The sequence below is a fragment of the Plasmodium fragile genome, assembly GCF_000956335.1.
Source record: "Plasmodium fragile strain nilgiri unplaced genomic scaffold supercont1.28, whole genome shotgun sequence".
Lineage (NCBI taxonomy): Eukaryota > Apicomplexa > Aconoidasida > Haemosporida > Plasmodiidae > Plasmodium > Plasmodium fragile.
In genome coordinates, this window is record NW_012192608.1 from 142,380 (window position 1) to 168,071 (window position 25,692).

Below are 25,692 nucleotides of genomic sequence, written 5' to 3' on the forward strand. Positions count from 1 at the left end.
TTTTTTTTTTTTTTTTATCTCTTAGTTCGATCCAATGTTCAGGTGGGGTAGCGCCGCGCACTGCAGCCACGTCGACTCTTTTTTTGTGACTACGTCACCGTTTGGACCGAGTCACAAACAACAGTCTTGCACAGATCAGTTAACAAGAGCACCAATACAAATGGGGCACCCTTCCCTTTTTTTCCTGCTTTTTCCTCTCCGGGGGAACCAAAAAAAAACCTAGAGTCAAAAGTTAACAACTGGAATTAGGGGGTTCTTGCGCTTTTACAAATCCTCCTGGCACATTTTTCTTCCTTTTGTGGAGTACGTGCTGGGGACCGGACGGGCACATATGTAGCTGCGCCAGGTGTTCCTTCTGTGTAATTTTTACCCAATTTATAATAACAGGCCTTTATATTTTTTTTATGAGGCGTAATTTATATATGCGGTGCCTTCCTTTGGCATTTTCTATATCACGTTTTGCCTACGGTGGGCTTACGCCTCGCGGAATGCCGCTCTCTGCCCACCCCCCCACGTGCTACCCCTGCTGTGCGTCACTTCGGGGAATCGTGCGATTGTTGCGCCACCACGGGCGGAAAACTTTTTTTTTTCTTCGTCCTCCTCTGTGGATACTACCCTCTGCCGCAACTACCCCCTGCTGCTCCTGCTGGCCAAAGTCTTCTCTCCCCACTCGGGCGATATATCAGCGCGTTGCTCTTCGAGTATTCCCTTCAGCCGCCGCATTTATTCTTCTGGTTGCCCCCTGTTTCCTGCACCTTCTGCCCTTTCTGCTTAGGTACGTTATATTCAACACTTGTGTTATGTGCCCTTGGCAGCTTTAAACCAGGGGGCGCACAAAAAGTGAAATAATGTTAACGATAAAATGCTAGCAAAAAAAAAACAAACAAATTGACAATTCCCATCAAATGGTTCCTCTATCTTAATTATTTCCTTCCAAACATTTTTTTCACCTTTACATCCTCACGTTTTAGCTTTCTTTTTTTTTTATTTTTATATAATTTTTCAATCATTTCGCTTTTTTTTTTTTTTTTTTTTTTATTTCCCCCCTTTGCTAAATTTTTTTTCCTGTTTGTGGTCGCCACTGGATAGGCGGCGAACTCGGCGAGTTGGCATGCGGTGCGAATGGAAAATGGGGCGGCGCCGATTGACTCTTTACGCGCTCGCCCCACGTTTAGTTCCACTCCTGCGGAACACTTGTGCCAACCATACCACCATAAATATACAATACCACATTTGATGTACCCCTTTTATTGGAACATTTTTTTTTTTTTTTTTTTTTCCTCCCCACAAACACGGATTAAATTTGAACGATGGCTTCCTCCCCCCTAGTGATGGAAAAAATAAACCCCCCAAAAAAAAATAATAAATTGCCGCAATTCGAGGGCATAAAAGGGAAAAAAGAACATCTCAAATGAGAAGGACCAAATGCACGTTGTATACGAAATGCATACATACCGAGGGAAAGACTACCGCCTATTTAGTGTACGAATTTTTGTTTGCAGAGCGTGGGGTTTAACTCGCTCGCGTTGCGCCATCGCTGACACAACCCATTCAATTGTCACTGCTATCCCCAGTGTGTGTGTCCATGTGCCCATGTCTACATACCTACATGAACAGCGTTCTTAAAGATTTGGTTGCAACGGAGGATGGGGGGACGCGACGACAGGACGAAAATGCGTTTTACCCCGTTTCCAATTTTGCTGCCCACAAGAACTTAACCAACCTCATGTTCCATTGGTGACAACGTATATGAGATCCTCTATGGGGCGGTGGATATCCATGGCGGAGTATGAACTGTGGCCAGAAGTATAGCATTTCAGTACACATGGCACGCACGCCCGGCTAGTAAACATATATTCCACAAAAAAAAAAAAAGTTAAACGGGGAACGTACCCACATCCGTAATGACTGCTTTCACATGCATTCATTCCTTAAAAAGCAAATTTATTGGTCATGGAAAAAAATTAACACCGTGTAGAGGCTCACGAAAAATACTCACTCCAGCTTACCCATTGTATTGACACTTTTTACAATCCATATGCGTAGGTGTACGTACACAATGTTTTTATTTTTTTTTTAAAATGCCAAAATGTAGACAGACGTGTATAGGGGGAAAAAAAAAAACATCTGATCATGCATAAGGCATACTTCCCTTTTTCTTTGATCAAAAAGGGGCGAATAACCTGCTCTTGTTGAAGTAATGTGTCCTGTGGAGTAAAGTGATCACGTCGCTTCCCCTGCATAGTGTTCAAAAGAACCAACATGTCGCCTATACATTTGAAGGAGTTAAACGCTCATTAAAAAAAAAACAAAAAAAAAAAAAAACAATACACAGTTGAATGTTTAGGGCACCTTGGTAGGCACAAATCTGTGTGTGAAGAAAATTCTTATAAAATGTTCAGCTAGCCATTTGATCTTTTTTTTTTTTTTTTTTTTTGGCTGTTTAGACCGTCGTTACACTTGAAATTTTATTAAGTTTCCAAAACGGCTCATTTTTTCCCGTCCGTTTTTCACTCCTGTTCATTTGGTATAGTTTTGTTTACGGTCAGGACGTCCTTCTACGATGTGTATGCTTTCCTTGTTTGCTGTGTACCAGATGTACGTGCTCACATGTAATGATCTCCAATGATGTTCTTTCTTTTCTGTTTATTTTGTTTTTGTTTTTTTGAGTTAAATGGAGTGCAGACAGTTTTTATTTCCAAAATTTTTTAGTATCGTAAAATACAGTCGTAAAAAATAAAAAAATAAATAAATTATAAAATGACAACGATGAATGACAAGGAATTGAAAAAAGAAACGACAGCAGGAAATGAACGCACGAAGCAAACATAGAAAGTAACACAAAAATAAGGTAAAACAAAAAAAAAGACTACAAAATAAAGTTAAAAACTAAAAAAAAAAAAAAAAAACTACTAAATAAAGGTAAAAAATAAAGAAACACCCCAACGAACAGAGCGACAAGCACCAACACAGGGGTGAGGGAAAAGATACCTGGCTGTATCTTCACCCCGTCGGCGGGAACTGTTCCCCAAACGCGCTCATCCACAACTCTATATACATGTGTCTAGATCGTATGAAGAATAGTGCAACGGTTCTGCCAATCGGCTTTTCAAGCGGCTCTTCTTTGTAGACCCATCCAACCGCTCATCCCTGTCTGCCTAAAAATGAAATAAAAAAAAAAAAAGCGTCCATTTTTTTTTTTTTTTTTTTGCATCCCTCTGCGTATACTCCAAAACGTGCATACAACACATTTTTCACTTTTTACAGTACCCTCATTTAGAATTCCCCCCCTTTTTTTTTTTCTCGTAATTCTTTACAACGACCCCCACATGCCACATACTGCATTCGCAAGGGGGACAAGACACGTTCACCCAAACTTATGCATGGTTGCATGAAGAGGTGTATACTTATCTGAACCCACTTACTACCACACATGCGTGTTTGCATAAATTTCTGTTAAATCTTCACCACCGCGACGCAAACAAAAAGGAGGAACACACCCATGAGGGAGCTCGCATTCGGCCTCGCTAGGTCATAGCACGTCATAAGCAATCTCGCAGTGAGAGCCTCGTTTGACGTCATTCATATAAGCGTGCACGCCTGCTACACGTCTTTGCTTCGCCGCTGCTTCGCCGTTGCTTCGCCTGTGATACACTCCTGCTGCCTACTCGTTGCACCCCCGTGAGACTCACAGCGGGCGCTACCTCGGCAGAAAAAAAAAAAAAAAAGCGACACGCGAACGGCCGAACCCACTGACAAAAGGGCACCATGAGGATCCCGCTGTACGCGACGCTCCTGTGCCTGCTATGCGGGCTAGCGAAATGCCGGAAAGGCCTAAACTTCGATCAAATAATAAAATACCTAAAGGAAACCAAAATTATCCCTGAAAATATTCCAGACGCGTTGGAAGAGGCCATACAAATAGTGCCCCCATATCTTATATATAAGTACAAAGGAAAGATATACTACCTACACAATAATGTAGATATTACTCCCGTAGATGAGAGAAAAACTGATCCCGTTTTCCCCCTCCAAGAGAATGAGTTAGAAGCCGTAAATCCAGTGGAGTGTCACCCCATAGTACCAGGAAGCGATAGCGCAGGATATGCTCAACCACCACAAAGTGCCCCTGCAGGCACGGAAACACATACCATACAAATGGTTATGGATGAAGACACAGGCATTATGATACCTACAAACACTAATGTGATTATAGAAAAGGAAAAACACACCACAGAAGTATTCAACATCCCCACAGATGTACAATGGACCAGCGAAGAAAAGGAAAAAAATACAAATGTCTTCCTATTTGGAGGAGAAAACAGTACAGTATATAAAGTGACAGAAATTATTCAGTATAAAGAAAACCAAGATATGTGTAAAAATATTGAAATGGGTTATGAAAGATTCTACAATAAATCTCCCTCATATGAGGATGAATTAGGACAAATGTCTGAGGGAAAAACTCCAAAAATTGTGCACAACGTAGATATGAAGGATTACTCCTCCTTCCTAACCGCCTTACATATACTGTTTAGGAAAGACGAAGAAATAGGACTTGAAAAAATTTACAAAATAAATAACGTCCCCAAGACAGATCTGCAACTATTCGTTAAACAGGCTTACAAAAATATTCATGATACCTTGAAGAATTATATTGCTGTTTCTGGGTTCAGCTTCTACGATTACAGTTACGATGTAGGTTCCTTCTCCTTAGATGTATTCATGAATGACTTTTTTTTCCTGTCTAATAATAATTACAAGGACAGGGGCACTTTTAAAAATGTCACCTCCAGCATCAAGTATGCATCTACTGCGAAAGACAAATTAAGTGTCTACAAAATAGAAAAAGCCATTAAGGATTTTCTGGCAGAATCAAATTTACGGGTTCTAGATCTTAAATTAATACATCATCTCTTTTCCAGAAATTTTATCCTCAACTGTACTGAAAATGATATAATCGATTTCGTCACCAACCTTGTAAATATCACAGGGGTAGACATCTCCCCACGGATCGGAGCTACCATCTTTGCTTACCTTCTGCAAAAGGTTAATATATTCCTCATGCCAAATTATCCCACAAAAACGAAAAATAGCTACCTGCTCTTTATGGAAAACAACGATTTGCTATTCACCGTGGAGTCCATCTATCGAGACATCCTTAAAAATTTCTACCGCATTAACAGCTCCCAGGGAGATCTACCAAATGCTCAGAATGTAGACAATGTCCTTTCCATTACCCCATGGGTTCAGAAAATTTATCCCAATTTTGAAAGTACTTACGATTTCTTAAGCATGAAATATGGACTCGCTCTCTTCTACAATACCTACCACATGGTGGTTAACTTTTTCCAAGGAGATACAAAAATGAAGCAGATTCTACTCGAACATAAGGATTCTAAAAAGGTGGACACGCTCGACAAATTTCTCAACGAAGTTTTGGCGCTCTTCCCCGTCGGTTCGGGTACCTCTTCTAGTTGGCCCTCGTCCCTCTTATCCATGGCCCAAGTGGACGAGAAAAAAAAAACACGCGGCCGCGTCCTCAGCGAAGATATCGTGGTAAGCGGAGGAGACAACGAAGAGGAGGACGATGATGATGACGACGTACCAGATGACGAGGAAGATGAAGACTCCAAGGAAGAGAAGGAAGCACAGGAAGAAACCAGCGCTGATGAAAACCACGCAGATGTATACGCACGGGAAAAACACAAATATAATGAACTGAGACAAATTGTAGAAACGGAACTCATAAAAGAAAGAACGGAATATGCACAAAAGAAGAAAGAAGAAGAGGAAAGGATAAAGAAAGAGGAACAAGACAAAATTGAAGAAACGGATAAGAAACACGAATTGGAGACCCAGAAATTGGAAGCGGAAGAAGAAAGAACGGAACCAGATGACGATGCTAAATTTGAAAGGGATTATGAAGCAGGGCGTGAAGAAGAAAGGGCATATGCAAGACAAAGTAGAGAAAGAGACATACAAAGTGGAATCATTAGAGGACCCCCACCAAAGAATGAAACCCCAGAATCATTCTACTACAGCACCTCTCTTAACGAATTACATGATCAAATGAAAAGGGTCTATGAAAAACAGGTAGATTCTGGTTTCCAAATAGTAGCAGAGATTGAAGGCAAAATGAACCAGGTGTTCAGTGCCTTGGAGGATGAAGGGATACCTGATTATCCTAAGCTCAAGGACAGAGCAATAAAAGAGAATGAGAAGCTGTTTGAAGAGTTAAGTGCAAAAGTCAAGGACCAAGAAAGTAGGAAGAAAAACATCCTCGAATATAAATCCGATTTTGATGCACACCTCGATAAACTCATGGCCAAAAATGAAGACGGCCAATATACCATCACCTCAGGACTGATCATGCAAAATTTCAAGCAGTACCAAGAGGATCTCATGGATCAATGTGCAAGAGGATTTTACGGGAAATTTAGAAAATCCCTTGGAAAAAGGCAAAAGACCATGTTGAAAAAATTTAGAGAAGCCCTCAAATATTCTATAAGAATCATGCAGGATCTAGCACCCAGTTACGATGAACCAACATACACAAAAACATTCACAGATATTTATTTGACCAAAAAGGAGACTTACAAAAAAGAGTACGCTAAGGCCAGGAGACTTATTTCTAAAAGCATGGACAAAACGTTCAGAGAACAGATCAGATTACACTATGAGGAAATAGATGTGGAAATAAGAAAGGAGCTTCAAATAATTCGCCAAACAGTTCTTAACAAAATTGACCAAGTTTATGCAGAGCTTTTTAACGCTATGCATGTGGAAGTACAGATAGACTTAGAAGCCATCAAAAATGAAAAATTAAAAATGAAAAAAAAAGTATTCCAAATTTTTAGGCAAAATCACAACTACCCTAACGACTTGAATCTTCTTGAGAGCAGCTTGGCTAGCTACAAATCAGATGATACGCCAGAGGGAATTCAAAAAAAAGAGCAGCTTAACACTGAAATTACAAAGTTAAAACAGAAAATAGAAAAAAATAAAAGTGATATAACTAAACTTAGAACCCATTTTGCATCTATTTCAGAAACATATGATCAGGTTCTAATAAAAATGGATGCTATAGATCATATAGAAAAACGATTCAGGCTCTTCCGATTCGAAGTCGCCAAAGAGTACAAACAGTGTAGACACCACACCGATGCGCTCGTGTCCCTTTCCGACAACGATGCAGGGGAGTACATACGAATTGAAAACCTCACCAAAGAACTCCTCACCGATATAGACCAAATAAACTACGACATTAATGAAACGAGATTTCTCCTTCATGCACTCAAAACGAAGAAGAAGCATATCGAATTAGACATACAAATAGGTGAGAAGCTACACAATATGGAGCAAAATGAAGATATCAACTCGAAGAATGAAGCAAAGAAGGAAAAATTAAAGGAGATCATCACCAACATAGAAAATGAAGAATTGAAATTAGAGAAGCTCTACATCAGGAGGGATGTTTTTATGAAAGACCTAAATTTCATCATCAGTGATAGCCAAAAAGATCCCCCAGAAACGGTAAAATTCCTCTTACCAGAACTTATAAAAAAAACAGAAAAAAAAAATCTAGAAACATTTATTATCGAAATAATGATTGAAACCGATATTGAAAATAATGCACTCACCAAACTTATTGAAACTTTTAATAAAGACGTCCTCTTCTACAAATACCACATCATCAACACATACGATTACTTGAAGTTACCTACGGATGAAAAAAATGTCGATGAAAAATTCTCTGCCCAATTGGATAGAAATGCTAAAATGTTTGCAGACAAATTGGAAAGCTTCCGAGCAGAATTAAAAAAATATAAACACTTGGTGAAGAATCAGGGAGGGGTCAAACAACCAGATGCTCTCAACTACCTTAAGAGGAACATGGCACATTTGAAAAACATGATTCATTCTCTACGTAATGGAACACATATAGAAGACTTCAGCTACATTTTAACAAATCCTGATTTTTTCCAAAGTGGGGGAATTAAAAATGATGACAGACAAACCGAACTAGCACACACAGCCCTGTTAAAAAAATACACCGATTTGAATTACTTAGGGAAAGTACTCACAGACACACAAAACAAAGCATTCCACTTTGGTATACATTATAAGTACACATCAGATAAAGTACTATGGTATCTAGCCATCCTGAAAAAATATATTGAAAGGACAGAAATGGTATATAATAATGCTTACGATGCGACGAAAAAGTCAAGACTAAAATTACCAGAGTTCATAAAGTATAGAGCTGACGCCGATTTGGAACAACCAGTTCTTCTCCAATACGGAGGAGACATCTGGGGAGGCTCTTGGGGATTCGCATGGGGAGAAGCCGCCGACCAGCAAAAGTACCTCCGAGTAGTGAAGAAAGAACAAACCTATCCCTACAAGTTGAAAGAAATAAAGGATGTATACATTGTGGACAAAATTATAAAAGATAAACTGGTAAGAACAGGAAAGCTAGACTCTCTGAAGGACTACATGCACGTGAAGGTCTACAACATCGTCGATGTTAAGGGCCCACCCATGACGTTGTTTCATAAAGAGGAGCTAAATGAATTAAAACTGTTGACTGCAGATGGGCATATCAATCAAGGCAGTGTGAAGAATTATCTGACACACTTGGGATTCATGTCGAAAGGGGGAGCAACCAGTGGGGAAGGACACAATGGAGGAGGAGAGGAGCACCTACCAGCCATTCTCCAATCAGCAGACGAATACCTAAAACAAAGCAATATCAGCTATGATGCCATTTTGGAAGTATTGAAATATCTGCAAGCTACTCCTAACGCGATCAACGTACGCGATATCATAACGCTCAGCGAAATAATTTTAGACAATTCGAACATCTTCTTCATAAAGCAGGACACCCTTAGCATCTACCTTATAACCTTTTTACAACTCCTGGGTGTGCAGGTGAAAATGGACGACATACAGAAAAGAGATAAAAAGTCTAGAGTAATGACTTACTTGAACATATTGAAAAGTTACTACAAGAAAGTAGAAGTTAGGGATGAAATAAAAAAACATGTGATGCGCTTTTTGAAACCAAATGATATTTTGTCAACCTTACCTTACAACCCGAAACTACATGAGTTCCTGCTAGGTGTTCAGCAAAGCTTGGATGGAAACCCAATTTTGTATGAAGCATTTAAAAAAGAAAACCCTAAATTTGCAACAGAGCTTTTAGCCGGAATAAGGAATGGGTTGGACGATTTCGTAAATTATTTCTTCGCCAAGGTAGCCACGTCCAGCCCTGAAAGTTTCAAGTCCAAATATTATCACGTGCATGAATACAAATCAGAAGAAATGAAACATTTAAACATGGGGTCATATAATTTACTTAATATTAATCTTGACCAAATGATGACATTATTTTTTTATTTTGTAAATCCGGATCTTCGAAATTTGCTAAACGAACATGTGATAAATGCAAAGTTGTCCTGTCTAGACAAATTCTCCACTTTCAATTTTAAGGACATCTTCACCATCACAAGTCATACTCAATTGAATACTCTCTTCCACGACAAAATAGGCAAGTTTAATTACGGACGTGCGCAGTCGCTTGTGTATATATGGAGATACTTCCTACATCCTGATAATAAAGAATTCTTTACCTATGAAAAAGTCAGTTCTGTTGTTGAAAGGTACTTTTCAGATAGTGTATTTGATGATCACACTAAGCAGATGCTGTCCAAATTGGCCTACTCTTTCCTCGCCAGATTATCCTACCACACAGTCTCCTACTTTGATATTCATATGGAACCTCTACTAGAGAAGAGCGATATTGACCTAATTTCACTCTTCCATAATATATTAAATAAGATGAATTTTATTCTATATTGTACTAACAGCAAACTATACCTTGAGCGATATGCACCAGCAAACCTACTCTCCTACACAAGACCATTCAAATTAGATGCATTGAAAATATTTCACCAATTTATAAATTCCCTACCACATTACTTAAAATCACACATTGTTAATTTTTTCGAAACAGACTTTGCAGAAATAACAGAAAATTTGATAGTAGATTTGTTTACACATTTTCAATCCCTCCTGGAAAATAATAGCACCTCTTTCGAATCAGAAGACGAAAATAAAATTGAGTCTTTTTTCAAATTAAATTATTTCTTCACTAAAAATAAAAATGTTGCAGATGGAAATTATCAATCCATGTTACAAGAAAACCCACATTTTAAGGAAGCAAAAATACTTTTCAACAGAAGAGTCAAATATGATCATGTTAATAAAAAAACGATCTACCAAGAAAACCTTCAATTAAAAGACCTCATAGATGAACAATCATTTAAAATGCTGCTACAAAATCTCATCAAGGAGCAAATAACCCTGAACGAATTAAATGAAAAATTTAAAAATTTCATGAATAAAAAAAAATTCGTTTTCCCAAAATTTGAACTCATAAAAAGTAAAATTACAAAAACAGCAGATGATCTTTTTTATTTGAAAATTTATAAATACCTGTATGACAAATTTCAGAAGATCAATGTGACACAGCCCATCCATGACTTATACTTCCTCTTCTTCAAGGTCCTTCTCGAATATTCTGTTGCTCCGTTCAAATTCAAGGACGATCACGTGCAAGAACAACTCAACATACAACTAGCACGCAAATACCAAAAGTATATAGACTTCCTCTCACAACTCTTTCCTTGCCTATTCAATTTCTACTTCTACGATGATACGGTGCAGTGTCAAAATTTTGGAAACTACATCAGTGAGGAACAATTCTCCCCTGAGCAAAAAATGCTCAACATTCTGCAGACCCCATTTGTTCAACTCCCACAGACGGTACAAAACAATCAAATAAATTTCGACTATCACATAAATGAAGAGGACCTCTTCTTAGACTTTATTAAAGAATTCATTCCACAAAGTGAAAAAATGGATCAAAAACAACTACAAGTAGAATCATTCAAAGTAAGATATTTCATAACAGAAATCTCAAAATTTGTCATTCGCACAGTTATGTCCAAGATGCCATCCTCATACCTTTTCAATATGGGCTACAAAGATTTTTATATAAACGTGGACGATATAATAAACAACCTACAGCCATTCTTCGAACAGGTTCGCAAGACTAAAGCACCATCAGATCAAGTGAATGCCTCCTACAATGTCATCAATGGAACTATAGCAAATTTCATGGACACAAATAATGAAGACGCCGCTTCTTTCCGATTTCAAAATATCAAATTTTATCTGAACAGTCATGTCACACAACTCTTCCTACAAAATAATATGTCCTTTAAATACTTCATCGACTTCATTAAAAATATTAATAAATTTAAGACCTACTTTCCAACCCTGTCCGACATGTACGTCTTCGTGGACAAGCATGTCAACATCATCAATGCCATTACACACCCCAACTTCACGGACCGCGCGACCACGCAACACGTCATCCAAATGTACGTGGACACCCTCAAAAACTTCGGCGTCGATGTGTACGAAGTGTAGCGGGGCAAGCCGCGACTAGCGGCCATAGCGGCCATTACCGCCTATTAGCGGCAGCTGCCAACTTTTCTGAGACATGCTCGCGGCTCCATTTTGTACCACTCTACGACACCCCTTTCCACACCCTGTGTCCCCTGAGGACGCAACTTTTTTTTTCTGCCTCTCCACACATGCACCAAAAAGAAGGGGAATAGAAACCAAAAAATAAAAAAAACAAAATAACAATTTTAATATTAACAGTTTCGCCCAAAAAAAAAAAAGAAAACCTAGGCGTATAAAATTTGCCCATAATGGGTAGGAAAAAACAAAACAAAAAAATAAATGGGAACAAAACAACCTCCCCAAATGAGCCATATAATCACAAACAAAAAAAACTCAATATAAATTACGCTGGTGCACAGGGCGCGGTCTTTTCTCACCCCCGGGGGCATCCAAAGTGGACTAGCAAAATTATCCCGACTTTTTGCCACCCGTGCGTCGTGCAAAAAAAACTGTGCACAAAAAAACAGAGCAGCTACGACTTCTGCATTTTTAACAACTGCCTTCGCTGCTTACGCACGAAGGACTTCCCGCCGATATTCTTCTCCCTCTGAATCTTAGTGTACCTCTTCACGCACCACTCCTTCATATCCTTGTCTCTCTCCAATTGCTGCAGGGCGGACAGGCACTTCTTCTTGCGCCTGTTCGACGTATGTAACGACTGCGATTCCTGTCCAGCTCCCACCTTTATCTTATGGTTCCCATTCACTAATGTAGCCACTTGAAAAAATTGAGGCATCTTCTCATCCTTCTTAACTTTATGGTATTCACTTCTTTCGGCTAAATTTTCATGCTGTATTAACTTCCACTGTAGTTTTAACTCGTCCGTTTTTTCCTTCCTCTTCATATTTCCCCAATCATTTAATTGTTCCTTTTTGTTCTTCTTCTCCATCTTCTTCTTGGCGATGATGTCGTTCACGTGATCCAGCACGGACATGGGCTCCGCCTCCACCGGCCGCAAAATGGTAAAGCTGTTCTCATTCTCTGCCAGCGCCATTTGTTTGGTCCTGTTCGTGCCGCGTTGCTCCTTTCGCCCAATGCTGAAGACCTCCCTTAAAAGCGCGCAGGGTGAAAAAGAGTCATCGAGGCGCCACCCTCACCTGGACAAAACTGACTCCTTTTTTTATTCAGAATTAATCACGAATGGGTGAAAACGTCGGTGGGTCATATGTGCCTTCGTTTAGAAATGATGTTTCAAATTGTTTGTTGCGCTTTGCTTCCTTTTGTTTTTTGTTTTGTTTTTTTTTTTTTTTTAGCGTTTTACCTGAACAGTGCATGTGGAATGTAGCCTACGGTCAGCCACAAATTGCGCAAAAAAAGCTAGGCAAATTTTTGTTCGCAAAATTATAGCGCAAAAAAAAGGAAGCGGGCATATACTAAATCTTAGCAAATGCAAAAACGGTGACTCTGCGCTTCCGCCTTTTTGCCGTCGGATTTTGTATCGCCGCTGAGTGCCGCATTTTTTCGGGCATACATACAGCACCGTAATGCGAAGGTCAGCACGCAAAGCAGTATGCGCTAGTTCTCAAGAGGTCACGTCACCCTTGCGGGCGTGACTGTGATACTTATGCACTGCGCGGCTAATTAAAAATATACTTACGTGCGGAAAACAACCCACACCCATTTTATACCTTTCTGGAGAAGAAAGTTAAACGCGCCCCTCGCATATTTTCCCGACGCTTCATTTGTTAATCACCCCCACAAAAAAGCACTTTACTCACTAGGTCGCAACAACACTTTCCTCGCTCATTTGGAGGGGTAAGCGGTTAAAATGCCCTCATTTGTGGCAGCGGGTCTAAAACGCCGGATCCCAAACCAGGGAATCCAATTTTCGCCTACTGCATAATACCTATTGGCTGATAAAACCTACGGACTGTGATCCACCTCGAAAGGAGAATAGGACGACCCCGTCCACAAGTGCCCAATAGAACAATCCCCTCGTCCACACAGTGAAAAGGAAGAGCGAAAAATACAGAAAAAATAAAAAACATGAACGGACAGACGAACGAATGAATGAATAAACGGGGAGTTACACTCACCATTTGCCTCGTCATTTTCTTCAAAATAAAGATTTTCCTTTTTAAAGAGGTCAACCATGCAAAGACGCACCTGCTCAAACGACGTTGCGCTTTCGCAACCGTAGGTAGCACGCCGAAAAGGAGACAAATCCCGGTTCAGTACATTCACGCTGCGTGCGCATCCCCCCGTGCGCAACAAAAAGGGGCAAGACCAAATCGAAGCAGACGTAAAAATAATCTCACACCGCATAAGCCCCTGTTTGCCAATGAGCACAGCCCAAATGATGAACTGCAAGAAGACTCCTCCCTTGATAAGGGGACTGGCCACGATGAAGGAGAAAACAAATTCATCGGCAGGACATTCGAAGGGATAACCATATACCCCCTGCAACAACCGGGTGAAGAACAGAACGCCTTCAGAACTAAAATACCATCGAGGGAATTCAAGCCAAAGAGAAGTTTGGGGCAGAATTATTTAAAGGATGAAAATATCATTCAAAAAATGGTCAATGCGATTGAGATGGAGGCCGATGCGTTTTATCTGAGGGACAATCGGGTTGGCAGTGTGCAGGCGAGGGGCGGGAAGAAGGCCAAGGGGAAGGTGAAGCAGAAGGGAAAGCGAACGAAGAATAAGACCGAGCAGCACGCAGGTGATGGCGGCAACAACGGAGTTGTCCAGGCTGATGAGAGCGCTTCAAATGCCCATAACAATTTTGCACGTTCGGATAATAAATGTGCAGGTACGGAAAGCCCCACCTCGGGCAGCGCACACGAGGCGCGCTCCTTCCAAAGCGTGGAGGACCAGGGGAAGGGAATCATCGAGCTGGGGTGTGGACTAGGACAAATCAGCAAATTCCTCTTCGCAAAATATAAAAAAATGACGGCCGTTGAAATAGATAGTCGAGCTTTATCAGTGCTGAGCAGAACCATGCCAGGCTTCGACTTCATCCACGATGATGTGTTACAAATAAATTATAAAGAGCTGTCCCAAAGTAAAGGTACCAAATTAACCGTAATAGGAAATTTACCCTTTTACATAACCTCACAAATATTGTTCTGCCTACTCGATTATCATCACTACATAGAACAAGCCATCGTTACCATTCAGTATGAAGTTGGACAGAGAATTATTGCCAAACCGAATGAAAAAAACTACTCCATATTAAGCATACTTTTTAATTTGTACACAACCCCCTATTTGCTTTTTAAAATCCCGAGCTCTGCCTTTTACCCGGTGCCCAAGGTAGAAGCAGCTGTCATGAAAATTATTTTCAAACATTCCAACCTGAACTGTAATTTACTTTTTTTAAAAGAAATTCTACGACACTCGTTTCAGCAGAAGAGGAAAAAACTCAAGTCCAGTTTGAAACGCCTCCTTGAGAAATACTCCACCGCAGAGGAGCAGCTTCAGCTGCCACCATCTGTTTGCCATTTGAGACCCCAGCAGTTGACTCCTCCGCAGTTCGTTGAACTCACCAACTTTTTATTTCCGCTTACCTCCTACCCCTTCGACCCCACTGTGCAGACCAAAGTGTGGCGCAAGAAGAAGCACGGGGATTGATATTCCTACCCTTCTCGAATCGACGTCATTTAAAGGGGGCACACGAAAATGTCTGCTAGACGTACAACCCACGAGTTGCTTTGTTGTGCCCTTTTCAAAGTGACTATACTTTTTATTTGTTTTTGTCCCTCAGTGAGACAGCTATAACATAACACCCTTGCCTGTTCAGGCGCCTTTACAATATGCCCCACTTTCATACACGCTTTATTTTTATGTACCTTTTTTTTTTTTTTTGCCATCCTTGCACCTTGTTCGCTCTTGTAGGCAACATTTGGGAGGCTTCTCCCAAAACAACGGCCTCTTTCAACTTCTTCCTCCCCCACCCGTAAAACAACACACACGGTGAAATTCTCATCGTGGGAAGGGACGAAAAGTAGCTTTACACCCCACACATGGCTACCCAACCCCCGTATGCCATTCTTCTGCGCAGCGTAAATCTGACTTACCTGTACCGCGCAGGCGTTCACACAACCGGGTGAACACATGTAGCATGCAACGGATGGATAACTGCATATGGTAGGGACATTCATCCAGGTATGCCCCCTATTTCTCCACCCTCGCTGCGAAGCACATCCAAATGAATCAAACTGTTGTGGGAAAAATATACTATTGCACGCGGCATACAAGTTCATAATGTTCTTTTTTTATTCATTTTTCCACGGCTCCTTAAAATTTTCTCGTTTGAATTCAACTTCACCTCACCACTCGCGTGGTTCCAATTTTGACTGCCCAGTTTGAGTACACTGACGAGGTAGCTATTATGATGCGCATACCCCCACTTGGGCATACAAAAAGCACCCCATGAAGAATAACACCCCTCAAGGTGCGGAGAATCACCGCCCCTTTGGCGACCCGTTCCCGCATGCCCACCTACAAACACGCCAAAATTGTGACCGCGCAAAACAGAAAACGCCCCGCACCCCGCCCAACGCTCATATAAACGTATATGAAAAATAAATGCGCAACAGAAGTTTGGTGTTTTTGCCTTTCAGTTTTTTATTTTAACTTATACGTACGTACAGATATTTGTAAATTTTTTTTTTTTTTTTTTGTATATATTTCTCCATTTGTAATTAAAAAATTTGGCTTTTTTTTTTTTTTTTTTTTTGTTGAGTTACGATTTTCCAAATGAAGGCGAACGTGTACGCGTCCTCGCACAAAATTGCGTAACTGCCTGTTTGGCGTTTTTCGCATCCACGCACGGATTTGCGTTGCCATCCTTGCCGGGTGGTGATGGTGTTGGTTTTGCAGGGGCTACTTTGTGTTGTTCATTTGTGATGCCCATTTGGCGAGACTGCACTCGCCACTTCGCAACACGTCACCCCCGCATAAACACCTGTTGGGAGGGGACGCCGCTTAACAGCGCCTGCAGATGTGACAGCCCATATAGCTGCGTGTTATAACTGCCATGTGACTACCCATGTAGAAACGAATGCAGAGCCCCAAGGAGATCTCGCCTGACACCCATTTTGCGCCTCTAACCATTGGCGACACCGCACCCCTCCCTGCGACCCCAACCCTTCAACGGATAGCTTGCCCGACATGGAGGACATAGATCGCCTCTTCACCTATCAGGTATGCCTGTTGAATGAGTTCGCAGAAGATGACGTCGCGAGCAATTTTCCAAAGGTTAAGCAATCTTATGAAAGGATCCTGCTAGGCATTTTGGAGGAAGTAAAAAGATACCACACGGACTTATGCACCAGCATCAAGGATGAAATAGGAACTGTAGGTGTGTCAACAGGGAGACCAGCACATGACTCCGTTGAGGAAAATGCTAATGAGGAAATTATCGACTCACCTGAAACACACACAAAAGGGCCAAACAGAGGAGTGCGCAAGAGAAAGCGCAATGCAGATGCGGTAGAAGAGGACAAAAAGGAAATCCCAAGCGGGGAGGAAAAAGATAATACAAGTGAAAAAAGAGATTCTGTCACTAACGAAGGTGATGGAGATGTTGTTGATAACGTCACTACGTGCGATATGGAGAAGGGGAAAAAAAGGCCCAAGGACGCCTCCTACCTCCGAAGGGACAGTTCACCACCCCCTGCAGTGACAGGGAAGATGTCGGATGTATACCCATCAGGAGGAACAGAAAATGAATTTATAAAAGTGGATGAAGATTTTAAATTCCTAACTGCAGAAGATCTGCAATTTAAAATCCCCTTAAAGGAACAGTGCGATTTGAAAGGGCTATTCAGCAACCTCGTGGATGAAATTAAAAACAAAAATTACCTGAACGTGTACAGACAAATGTATGTAGAATCGTTTAGGAGAAATCAGGGGAAAATACAACAGCACTCAATGTTGCTTAGCAGTGGGGCGTACCATGGTGCGTGCGGTGAAGCTCACCATACAGGAGACCTGACCAATAATAGCGTCACACATCATACCCCTGTTCCCACTGAACAAGAAGGCATAGTTCAAGTTGTAAAATTTTACGTAGAAAGGGTGAAGGCAAACTTGTGCCTGTTCTACTTTGACCTATTCTTGTGCATCTTAAAAGGTGCTGTGGCGGTGGACTGCGGAGTCAAATTTATTGCCCACGATTTGGCCAATGTCCATCGGGACAGCTTTGAGAAGTTTTTGGAGGTGGTCGCCACGGAAGGAAGTCCAACAGGGGACAACCAAAATGAAGTGATTACGAAATCGGGGAAGACAGAAATAAATCAGCTACTTCAACAGAACTTTTCAGGACACGTGAAGGAACTCATCCTCACCAGCTTACACTACCTGATTGAACTCCTTGAACAAATGAAAGAACAAAAATGCGCCAACTACACCCACTACAAGGATACCATCGCCAAATGTGTCATATCGCTAGAGAGAAAAAATATTATAACCTACAAAGAAGCCACCACATATATCGAGTGTAAGAATTTCGATAAGCTCACCATTTTCAATAAAGAATTATACAAACTGGTTACAAAAATGAGAACAAAAAATATGTACAGCATATGGGTGTATAATTTGTTAAGGGAAAATGTAAATGGCTATTCAAAAATTATTTTTTTATTAGAAAGTTTTTTTTCTACTCATTGGGGGGAACCTCCCTTGGGGGATTCTTCTACTCATAAACAAACAGACAAGGTAGGAAAAAAAATCATCGCTTCAGAACTTTTGTTAAAGTATAAACTGGGTGGCAGGAAAATGTTTGGTAAAGTGAAAGAGGAGGGAAAAGGAAAATGTAGCCAGCCGAGTGGTCAATCGCTCAAGAGGAAGAATTCACATTCGTTAGAACACAGTGAGGGACACTCCCCTGATGAAGTCTCGCGCTCTACTTTGTGCACCCCTGAAGGGGAAGAGCCTGCAACCCACGCCGAAACGGAAGTACATTATACACAACTCCCTCATGGCGAACTGCCCCCCTGTGACGAAATACACACTTCTTACCCCATGAAGAAGGAACACACCCCACAGCGGAAACACCCCTTGGGAGAAAAAATTAAAAAGTCATGGCAGAGACACTTCAATTGTTACTACTGCACAGACTTGATTAAGTTAAAAAATAAAATTTTTACCATCGCCGGGCTTCACAATTTATGCCCACGAAGAATACTCTCCATTCTCCTGTTCTTTTATGAACAGAATGTGGATAACCCTAAGCAGCTCCTCCCTCTGTTCTTCCTCTACACAAAGGAAACCATCACAGACATCATCCTCCTTGAATTAAAAATAAAAAATAATTATGTCAAAGAGATGGAACAGAAAGAAATACAAAAATTAAAACACCTCCATCGAAGTGAAGAAGACACGGGAAGAAATAATCCTGACTCGAGCAGATACCTAGATCATTTTTTTTTAAGTAAAAAAAATTTCTTCACCCCAAACTATTTCAAAATGTGTTCCATTCTAATTCTAAATGACCTACTCAATTTTAACACCTTTTATGAACACATACTTCCAAATGATGAGCTGCTGAAAATTGCTTTTGAAGAACTTTATAAAAAACTCTGTGCAGATTATGAAAAATCGACCTCCGACAGATTGACCCCTTTTTTTTTTCCCTACCTCCCCATGGATATAAGCGAGCTGTACCTTCAGTACAATAAAGTTCGTAAGTATAGCCAGAAGACAAAAACTACAGATCGGCCTTCTACTCGACATGGCAATACCATGGATCCTAGCTATAGTAGCAGCTCTGGACATAACAACCAGCCTACATCTGCTGGCTCTATGCAAAAAGGCAATTCGTACTCAAATGAAAATATCGGGGCGGAGGGTGCCACTGCGCAGGGTGTCACTGCGCAGGGCGGCAACAACAGCAGGTCTAACAGCCTCACAGATGCAAACACCCCCAAAGGAGGGAAAAACTCTAAAGGGATAAGCGTTTTAAACACGCTCAACACTTCTGACTCATCCCGGAACAGTGTCTGCAAAATTTTTGAAGAGGGGAAGCCTGAGAATGTGCAAGATCGTGTAGTGCACTATCTCTTAAATTACAAAAGTGTCGACATAAAAAAAAAAAATGAACAAATTGCAGATCTTCATAATAAGGAACCGATTGAGTTTTTCATATTTGATATGATTCACAACAAATCCAGTGTTTGTGAAAACTTCGTAAAAAATTACATCGACAGGGAAATACAACTCAGAAGCGAAATGGCCAATTCAAAATATTTGTCTCACACAAATTCGTATGACTATCTCTTTCTTCAAGATGACAACTACTTCCTCCTATTAGGTCGACTTTTTTTTATTAATAACCCAAAATTTTTATTGTTATCCTCCCTGATTAGTCTAAATGCCTGGAGCTATGTGGATACGCTACTTGAACATATGGCTAGCTACCAATGCAACCCCTTCCTAAACTACTATGTGAGTTTGTCCATGTCACGACTCATCGGACACTGCATAACGTCATTCGAGAGGACATATATGTTTAGTGAAGCTTCTCAACAGACACACACTGCACATGGATCGAGTCAAAAATTGAGGCAAATGCCATGCATGCCCAAGACGAACAAGTTAAATGGAGGGGAAGCTACCTTCAATCGGGATGACCTACCCCACAACGATAGTGCTACCATGCAAAGTGAAGAAATGGATGGACCGTGTTTCTTTTGCAAAATTCATGTCAACACCAATAGGCTGTGCAGCTACCAGTGTATCAAAGTGCTCAACCGAAATAAGGCGCACTTACAAAATTTGTTCAGGGATGAAAAAAAAATAAAAAAAAAAAAAAAAAAAATGAAACAAATTTTAAAAAACGTTATTCATAATGGGAGAGATGAGACTCGCGGAAGGAATATCAAAAGTGATAAAACCGTTTGTGATAGCCGCTATGTATACGGCAAAGCAAATGGAACTTCGAAGAAGAAGAACAATTTGAATCAATCCAATCGTTCCTCGACCCTACTGCGCCCTCTGAGGAAGCATCTCCTTCTCTGCGCGAACGCCCCGCCGTCTGAGGATTCATCAGAAGCGGACTCGATCGATTTTGCGCCAAATGGGAAGAAAGAAGGAGGGGCGGAGGAAAACCACGCTGCCGTCCCCAAAGGGGAACACGCATGTGTTAAGATGGAACCGATTAGTAATGCAGACCCCGCTACCAACTTAGACAATTTACTCAACTTCTTCTCACCCAAGCGACCCAACAACTACATGAAGAAAATAAAAAGCGTGGACGATTTTTTCAATCGAATATTGCAGTATGTAAAGTACCTCGGCTACTTTGGGTATATGTACAAGTCCCTGGTCAGGAGACTGCTTCTCATTGTGAAGACTTACGTGAGGAGGAAAGTGGCCAGAGGGGAAGAGCTGCATAGTAACTTTGACAAACTGTTCATTCGTTTTTTCTTCTTGTGCCCAATAAATGAGGACGACGAGGGAGGAGGAGCGGCAAATGTCGGTAACAACGACGGAAATGGTGCAGATGGCTCCTCTCTAAATGAAGACATATGGAATGTGCTAAAACTCATCCCAGTCTCAAGGCGCTACAAACTGTATGCAAAATTTTACACCAAGGTGGACAAGTATCAGAAGGTCCTTTCCAAGCTAGCCGTCGCTGCACAGCAACAGACAGAGGCAAAGGAGGACTCCACCGGGGGAGACAGCACCTTACCCTGCCCCGTCTTGCCCAACGCTAAGGCTGCCATTGTCCTCTCCATTATCAACTTCGAGTTAGCCAAAAACAAATTAAGAAAAATTATCAAGCGAATTACGTCGGATATACTCAAGGACAGGTACAGCACCAAAGTACAAAACATTTTAATGCAACTAACCAGGGTAATAAATAGAAACCCCTTCGTTTCATCAGATGTCATTCTTAAACAATGCGAGCTATTTGATAGTAATATGATCATCACTCTGTCTGAGTCCATTAAAGACATACATAGCTTCTCCAGTGATATATTTATTTTTAAAATAGTAGAAAGACAGCAGTTACTTAACGTCAGCAATTATCAATTAAGCAAACAATACAGTATGAACAGTTCAGACTTATTTGATGACTCCCTTTTTAAACCAAAAAAGTTAATAAACCTTTCTCTTGTAAGTGCTAAATTTTTGTCTAAGCATCCCTTTGCAGACTTCTACCCTCTTATCATTTCCATCGTGAAGAGATTATTTTCTGAGCTTCACATCTCAGAGCAACTCTTCCTCAGAAATAGAAGAGAGGCGAAACAGGGCAGCAGCATGGGGGATATAGCAAATGCGGTAGAAGAAGATGTGAAGCGTGAGACGGGTGCGGAAACGGAAGAAGAACCATCCCATGAAAGGGAAACAAATATACACACACAGTATAATGAAGAATTCAAGCTGACCATTCTAAATGCTATGAATGTTAAATACCCAGATGTTATGAGTGGGTACATATTTGATATCGACTACCTACAAAAGCTAATTGAAATTTATGGAGGCACAAGTGCATCGATGGATGTACAAGAACTTAATGAAGATCAACTCAATGCTCAATGTGGACTCAAGTTACTTAAAAAAGAAATCATGATACTCGAGGAAAATTTCAATTTTAATATGAACAATGTAGAATATGAAAATATGGAAAAAGCTGAAATGGATGATGAACGTTTACAAAAACACTGTATTGAAAATGCTACTAAAAATCTCGCCAACCCTAATGTCGTATACCTCGTCTTATGTACATTGTCCAAATTGAAATACGAATACCTATTCGATAGCAACACAAATAATTTAAGAAATCTCTCCTCCCTAATTGACAAAGTGGATTCGGTTCTCCTTCAGTTTATTAACTTCCTGCAGACCAATACAGAACCCTACCTCTATTTGACTTACATCCCTAGCATGACGCTCATTTTTTCCTACTTTAACATTTCGCAGTCGTTCCATATCATTAGATTTGCCTTCCCCTTCTTCGATGACAAGGGGCCTGCCAAGAGGCACCGCAGCGCCTCTTCCCCCCTGGCGCGCGCAAAAGGGGGGGCCCAAAATGGAACCGAAGCAGCGACTGAAAAGGAAGCGGCTAACCGAAGCGACGCGGTGAACCAAAACGACGCAACGAAGGAAAAGGAAGCGGCGAACCGAAGCGATCCCACCTTCCACCACGCAAACGAGCAAACGTGGAAGCAAGCCATCATGCCTATTGTCCAGAGGTACCTGACCATAGAAAACCTAAACGGAATTAACATCGACTTCTATTTGACCTACTGGAGACTCAGCATAACCGACATCCATGTACCCCACAAGCAATACCAAAAGGTCATGGAAAAATATGACTCGTACATAAAAAAGCTAGAAAAACATCATGAAGAAAATAAAAAAAATGAAGACTACAAATGGATTCACAAAAAAATGAGGAAACTTCGTTCCAGAAGAGCATCCATTAACAATGAGTACCAGTATCACATTGCACATACAGAGAAAATAAAAAAACATTTATCCCATGTAGTAGACCATTGGGTAAACCCACAAAAAATTGACCTGACCACATTTACCGCCTTTGTCAAATGTCTTATCGCACCCAGAATATTAAACAGCGAAAACGATTCCCTCTTCTGCTCCAAATTCATACTCTTGCTATTAGAGTTCAGAACTCCTCTCTTTAATTTCTGCCTCCTAACATACGTATGCATAAAAATGCTCATGCCAATCATAAATGCCTGCACGGAGAAGGAAGCTCTGAACATTGGGCTATTCTTTAATGAGTTGTTTTCCTACGTGTACCAGTTATGTCAGGATGCAAAACATTTTAAACTCGTGTCGGAAGAGAACCCTTGCTTTAGCAGCACACTCAACTTCGAGTCCAAAGTTACAATCGAGCACTCTTGCATAATTTCGAAAGTGGCCAAGTGGGAGAAGCTCCTCGTTTCTCTTCTCTTTGAAAATAACAATCATCAGAAGTCATGGATTAACTCAAAATCGGTTGTTATATTCCTCTTTCGTGTTGTTCATTCCTTTCCTTACTCGAACAAAGTGAAGCAGTCCATAAAGAAATATTTGCAGAACCTGCACTCCTTCGCTCAGAACTGTGGGTGGAAGGACATCGCTATCTCGGTCAACAGCTTGAAGACTATCATGGAGAGGAATCGGTAAGTGACACGCCACAGTGTTGAGCATGGGGTGTATCGCCCCTCATCCAATGTATGTACATCTTTCACCAATATTGCCTTTCCCCCCACCACACACACACCTGCAGAAAAGCGGCTGAGAAGGAAAAGAAGGAGGAATCTGATGCGAAGCCACAGGAAAGCAAACCCAGCTCGTCCAAGCCAAGCGGTAAGCGCACCCCCCCCCTGCCCCTCTCTATGCACGTTGTCACCGTCAGCTTGCTATTCATGCTGTCTCTCTGCGTAGCACATAATATTCCCCTACTCATTACACCCTATCCCGTGCCATCACCCGTCCATACACTCACGTCTTGACCAATTTGCCACCCATTACACCCTATCCCGTGCCATCACCCCCCCCACGCAGCGCCCGCGCCGAGCCCAGACGGAAACGTAACGATGAACCCCTTCAACACGTCCAACCCAGTGCACATGAACTCGAGCGCCACCTTCGTCCCCATAACCAAGAATATGTACAACCCAAGTAAGATACACACATGGGGGACCCCTAATTATCGCACAGACCAATAGTTGTACTGTGAATAGCTAGCTGAGCTCATTAGCTACCTACTCTTCGAACAGACGCATCTGTAGAAAAAGTTACCCGTCTGTACCGCTTCCCTCTGGAGATGGCACATTTGAGTAGCCCCCACCTCATTACACTCATTTCACCACCCCCCACCCACACACAGATATGTACCCCGTTTTGCAACACTCCATGAGCATGCCACCCAAGCCGTACATGAAGGACAACCCATTTAACAACAAGATCCCGCCACCACAGGATCCGAATAAGTACTTCATAAGAAATAGATTTAGATTTTTCTAACAAGTTTGTTAATTAACAACTTGCTGTGCATAAGGGATGACGCACTTTATATGCATCTCTCTTGTAGTGCCTGGCATGGTGCGTTATGTAATCAGTCCTCAGTCTGATGAAGTATTAGTCACCTATCATGTGCGTAATTATGCATTTGTGTGGAGGAGCTGTACGGTTGCCCTTGCGTGTGTATACGCCCGTTCCTTAGCTTAGGGTTTTAAAAGAGAAAACAATGAAACGAACAAAAAAAATCTTTACGTGCATGTGTATGCAGAACGAACAAAAGCTTTTGTAAAAATTTTTTTTTTTTTTTTTTTTTTTTTAATATTTGGTATAATAAATTATGAACAAATTTGAAAACGATAGATATTGGTGGAATAATTAAAAGGAGAAAATGTTTCAGTAGACAACTGTGTGGTTTATGTTCGAACGCGTTACACCCCTTGAGCATGTGGGCAGCTCGGAGTTGCGGCGTGACAACTCAAGGGTTTTCGGTTGCAACAATGGCGCTTCCAACAGGGGTCAATCGTTACTAGCACTCCGCACATGCATGAATGCGTACGTGCCGTCATACATTCACGCATACGTTCATTCATTGGTACATATATATACACATATACATATGACCCCTTCTACACTTTCCTGCCCCCCTCCGCAGCATCATGTCCATGTCTTCAATGAACCCAAACAACATGAGCATGAATAATGACATGAACAAACGAAGAGATATATTCGGCGGCATGCACGGCAATGCAAATTCCTATCCATCCCCACATCCCAGCGCTTTAGTTCATATGAATGACAAAAATATGATGAACAAAAATATGAGAATGGACAGTCGTCCCATGCATAATGAAGGTATGAATTATAACCCGCCGCAGAACTTTATGGGTATGCATCACTACATACCTCCACCCATGCACGATATGCCCCCAAACCAGATGTTCCCAAATGTGCATCATGGTCATATGAAAACGAACAGAAATGCGAACAACTTCTCGCGAAGATAGAGGCCTCTTTATTTCCCCATACGAGGGCCCATGTTAGGACACCCATTTTGTACATCTTTTCCTTTTTCACCTTAAGTCACCCATGCTTGAGTATAATTTGAAGCTGCTTTTTTAAGGCGCATTTTGTGAAACTCTGTTGCAACGCCAACAGTGATTTGTTCTTAAACATGTGTTTTTTCTATTCGTTGGTATTTTTTTTTTTTTTTTTTTTTTTTTTTTTTTT

The 25,692-nt window shown here is 41.1% G+C and overlaps 4 protein-coding genes across 4 annotated transcripts; 3 read left to right on the plus strand and 1 right to left on the minus strand.

Annotated features, from left to right (window-relative positions):
* Window positions 1–3,768: 3,768 nt before the first annotated feature.
* AK88_02752 (uncharacterized protein) lies at window positions 3,769–11,499 on the plus strand (the record flags this gene model as incomplete). The annotated part of the gene is made up of 1 exon (XM_012480375.1): window positions 3,769–11,499. One exon carries the CDS (start codon window positions 3,769–3,771, stop codon window positions 11,497–11,499), a length of 7,731 nt encoding a protein of 2,576 aa, XP_012335798.1.
* A 511-nt stretch (window positions 11,500–12,010) lies between these two features.
* AK88_02753 (uncharacterized protein) lies at window positions 12,011–12,532 on the minus strand (the record flags this gene model as incomplete). Its single annotated transcript, XM_012480376.1, has 1 exon — window positions 12,011–12,532. The coding sequence occupies one exon, from the start codon at window positions 12,530–12,532 to the stop codon at window positions 12,011–12,013; it is 522 nt and encodes a 173-aa protein (XP_012335799.1).
* A 1,016-nt stretch (window positions 12,533–13,548) lies between these two features.
* On the plus strand, window positions 13,549–15,114 carry AK88_02754 (dimethyladenosine transferase; the record flags this gene model as incomplete). The annotated part of the gene is made up of 1 exon (XM_012480377.1): window positions 13,549–15,114. One exon carries the CDS (start codon window positions 13,549–13,551, stop codon window positions 15,112–15,114), a length of 1,566 nt encoding a protein of 521 aa, XP_012335800.1.
* A 1,542-nt stretch (window positions 15,115–16,656) lies between these two features.
* Window positions 16,657–25,469, plus strand: AK88_02755 (uncharacterized protein; the record flags this gene model as incomplete). The annotated part of the gene is made up of 5 exons (XM_012480378.1): window positions 16,657–23,621; window positions 23,729–23,808; window positions 24,007–24,123; window positions 24,332–24,434; window positions 25,118–25,469. 5 exons carry the CDS (start codon window positions 16,657–16,659, stop codon window positions 25,467–25,469), a joined length of 7,617 nt encoding a protein of 2,538 aa, XP_012335801.1.
* Window positions 25,470–25,692: the final 223 nt, after the last annotated feature.